The sequence below is a fragment of the Limulus polyphemus genome, unplaced genomic scaffold (genome assembly GCF_000517525.1).
Source record: "Limulus polyphemus unplaced genomic scaffold, Limulus_polyphemus-2.1.2 Scaffold5960, whole genome shotgun sequence".
Lineage (NCBI taxonomy): Eukaryota > Metazoa > Arthropoda > Merostomata > Xiphosura > Limulidae > Limulus > Limulus polyphemus.
In genome coordinates, this window is record NW_013671570.1 from 22,857 (window position 1) to 25,378 (window position 2,522).

General features: G+C 29.9%; 1 protein-coding gene across 2 annotated transcripts in view; it reads right to left on the bottom strand.

The window, feature by feature from the left end:
* LOC106473190 (protein phosphatase methylesterase 1-like) overlaps positions 1–2,522 on the bottom strand; it is a 31,764-nt gene that overhangs the window by 22,480 nt on the left and 6,762 nt on the right. For both annotated transcript variants that reach the window (XM_022401678.1, XM_022401677.1), the window contains exons 5-6: positions 1,039–1,090; positions 789–860 (exon numbers count right to left, since the gene is read on the bottom strand). In XM_022401678.1, the coding sequence (XP_022257386.1) occupies positions 789–860; positions 1,039–1,090 (124 nt within the window). The remainder of the gene's footprint in view (positions 1–788; positions 861–1,038; positions 1,091–2,522) is intronic.

Here is a 2,522-nt window from a genome sequence, read left to right on the forward strand (position 1 = left end):
TTTCACATCAAAGTGAAGGAGAAAAGGTCAATAAACAGCAAGATTTTTCACATCAAAGTGAAGGAGAAAAGTCAATAAACAACAAGATTTTTCACATCAAAGTGAAGGAGAAAAGGTCAATAAACAGCAAGATTTTTCACATCAAAGTGAAGGAGAAAATGTCAATATACAGCAAGATTTTCACATAAAAGTGAAGGAGAAAATGTCAATAAACAGCAAGATTTTCACTTCAAAGTGAAGGAGAAAAGTCAATAAACAGCAAGATTTTTCACATCAAAGTGAAGGAGAAAAGGTCAATAAACAGCAAGATTTTTCACATAAAAGTGAAGGAGAAAATGTCAATAAACAGCAAGATTTTCACTTCAAAGTGAAGGAGAAAAGTCAATAAACAGCAAGATTTTTCACATCAAAGTGAAGGAGAAAAGGTCAATAAACAGCAAGATTTTTCACATCAAAGTGAAGGAGAAAATGTCAATATACAGCAAGATTTTCACATCAAAGTGAAGGAGAAAATGTCAATAAACAGCAAGATTTTTACATGAATGTAAGGTAAAAAATGTCAATATACAGCAAGATTCTCATATGAATGTAAGGTAAAAAATGTCAATATACAGTAAGATTTTCCCATGAATGTAAGGTAAATGTCAATATCTAGCAAGATATTAACAAAAGTGAGGTAAAAATGTCAATATGTAGCATTTTATATAGCATTTAGTTTTGAATTTGCTACAAACTGGTTCTTTGATTTTGTGTTGAAAGATATGTCATGAAAAAAATAATATCCACACCTATGTCCTACCAAGATCACTGGTGGAGGCTCTTCATCTTCATACATAGCTTGTAAAACATCTCCTATATCTCTGATGAAAAAATAAACAAATTTTAATCAAGAATACAATATTGAAGTATGTTTTCTCTAAACATCTTTATATTCATCTAATTCTAAGAAAAAGTATCAACTCTGTATCAGTGATATAAAATATATTTAAAAATCTAGATAGCCAACGTATTCATAATTTATTATTACAAAGCCCATACTTTGCAAGAGTTTCTGCAGAAAGATCTTCATCATTATTTGTAGTGGTTTCTCCTGAAATACAAAAGCAATAATTCAAAATTTTTTATTTTCTTCATTTTTGTGCCTTTAATGAGTAAAATTAATTTCTTTATTATTACAAGAAAATACCAAATCTTTTCTACCAGTTATGTCTATTGTTACCGTGTAGTAAACTTTAAGGTCAAACTTATGAAGTCATATTTACTCTTAAGACATAGTAAATTTAAAGTGAAAATGTGGTAAACCTGTGGTCAAAACTAATAAACTTGACATTAATAATGTGGTAAACCTGTGGTCAAAAATAATAAACTTGACATTAATAATGTGGTAAACCTGTGGTCAAAAATAATAAACTTGGCAATAATAATGTGGTAAACCTGTGGTCAAAACTAATAAACTTGACATTAATAATGTGGTAAACTTATGATCAAAAATAATAAACTTGACATTAATAATGTGGTAAACTTATGGTCAAAAATAATAAACTTGTAATAATAATGTGGTAAACCTGTGGTCAAAAACTAATAAACTTGACATTAATAATGTGGTAAACTTATGATCAAAAATAATAAACTTGACATTAATAATGTGGTAAACCTGTGGTCAAAACTAATAAACTTGACATTAATAATGTGGTAAACTTATGATACAAAATCAAAAATAATAAACTTGGCAATAATAATGTGGTAAACCTGTGGTCAAAACTAATAAACTTGACATTAATAATGTGGTAAACTTATGGTCAAAACTAATACACTTATTTCTTACTATAAAGTTTTTCACATGGAAAAAGTTGATTGGTGGTTTTGACCACAAGTCCATAATATATAATAAAAAATCCAGATAATGGATAGTTTTTGACCACAAGATAAAAATCAAGTTGACTGGATAACATTTGAGTTTATTAGTTTCAACCAAAAATTACCTCATGATAAGAAATGACTTTGCAGTTTTAACCATTAGTTAACCACCAGTCAACTAAATTCTTAATGTGTGATAGCTTTACACTCAATTCTTACAAAGTGTTTGATTTTTATAAAAATTACAAGTCAACTTGTTTCTACAAAGAGGATGACATCAGGTAGCTCAAAACTTACCAAGTAGTCCATTCTTGGTCTATAAATCAAGGCAACTTTTACATTAAAGGTAATAAGAAGCACCTTAGTTATTATGAGATGTCAGTACACTCACAGAGTTATTGTGAGGATGTCAGTATACTCACGAAGTTATTGTGAGGATGTCAGTACACTCACAGGGTTATTGTGAGGATGTCAGTACACTCACAGGGTTATTGTGAGGATGTCAGTACACTCACAGGGTTATTGTGAGGATGTCAGTATACTCACAGAGTTATTATGAGGATGTCAGTACACACACAGGGTTATTGTGAGGTGTCAGTACACTCACAGGGTTATTGTGAGGATGTCAGTACACTTACAGAATTATTGTGAGGATGTCAGTACAC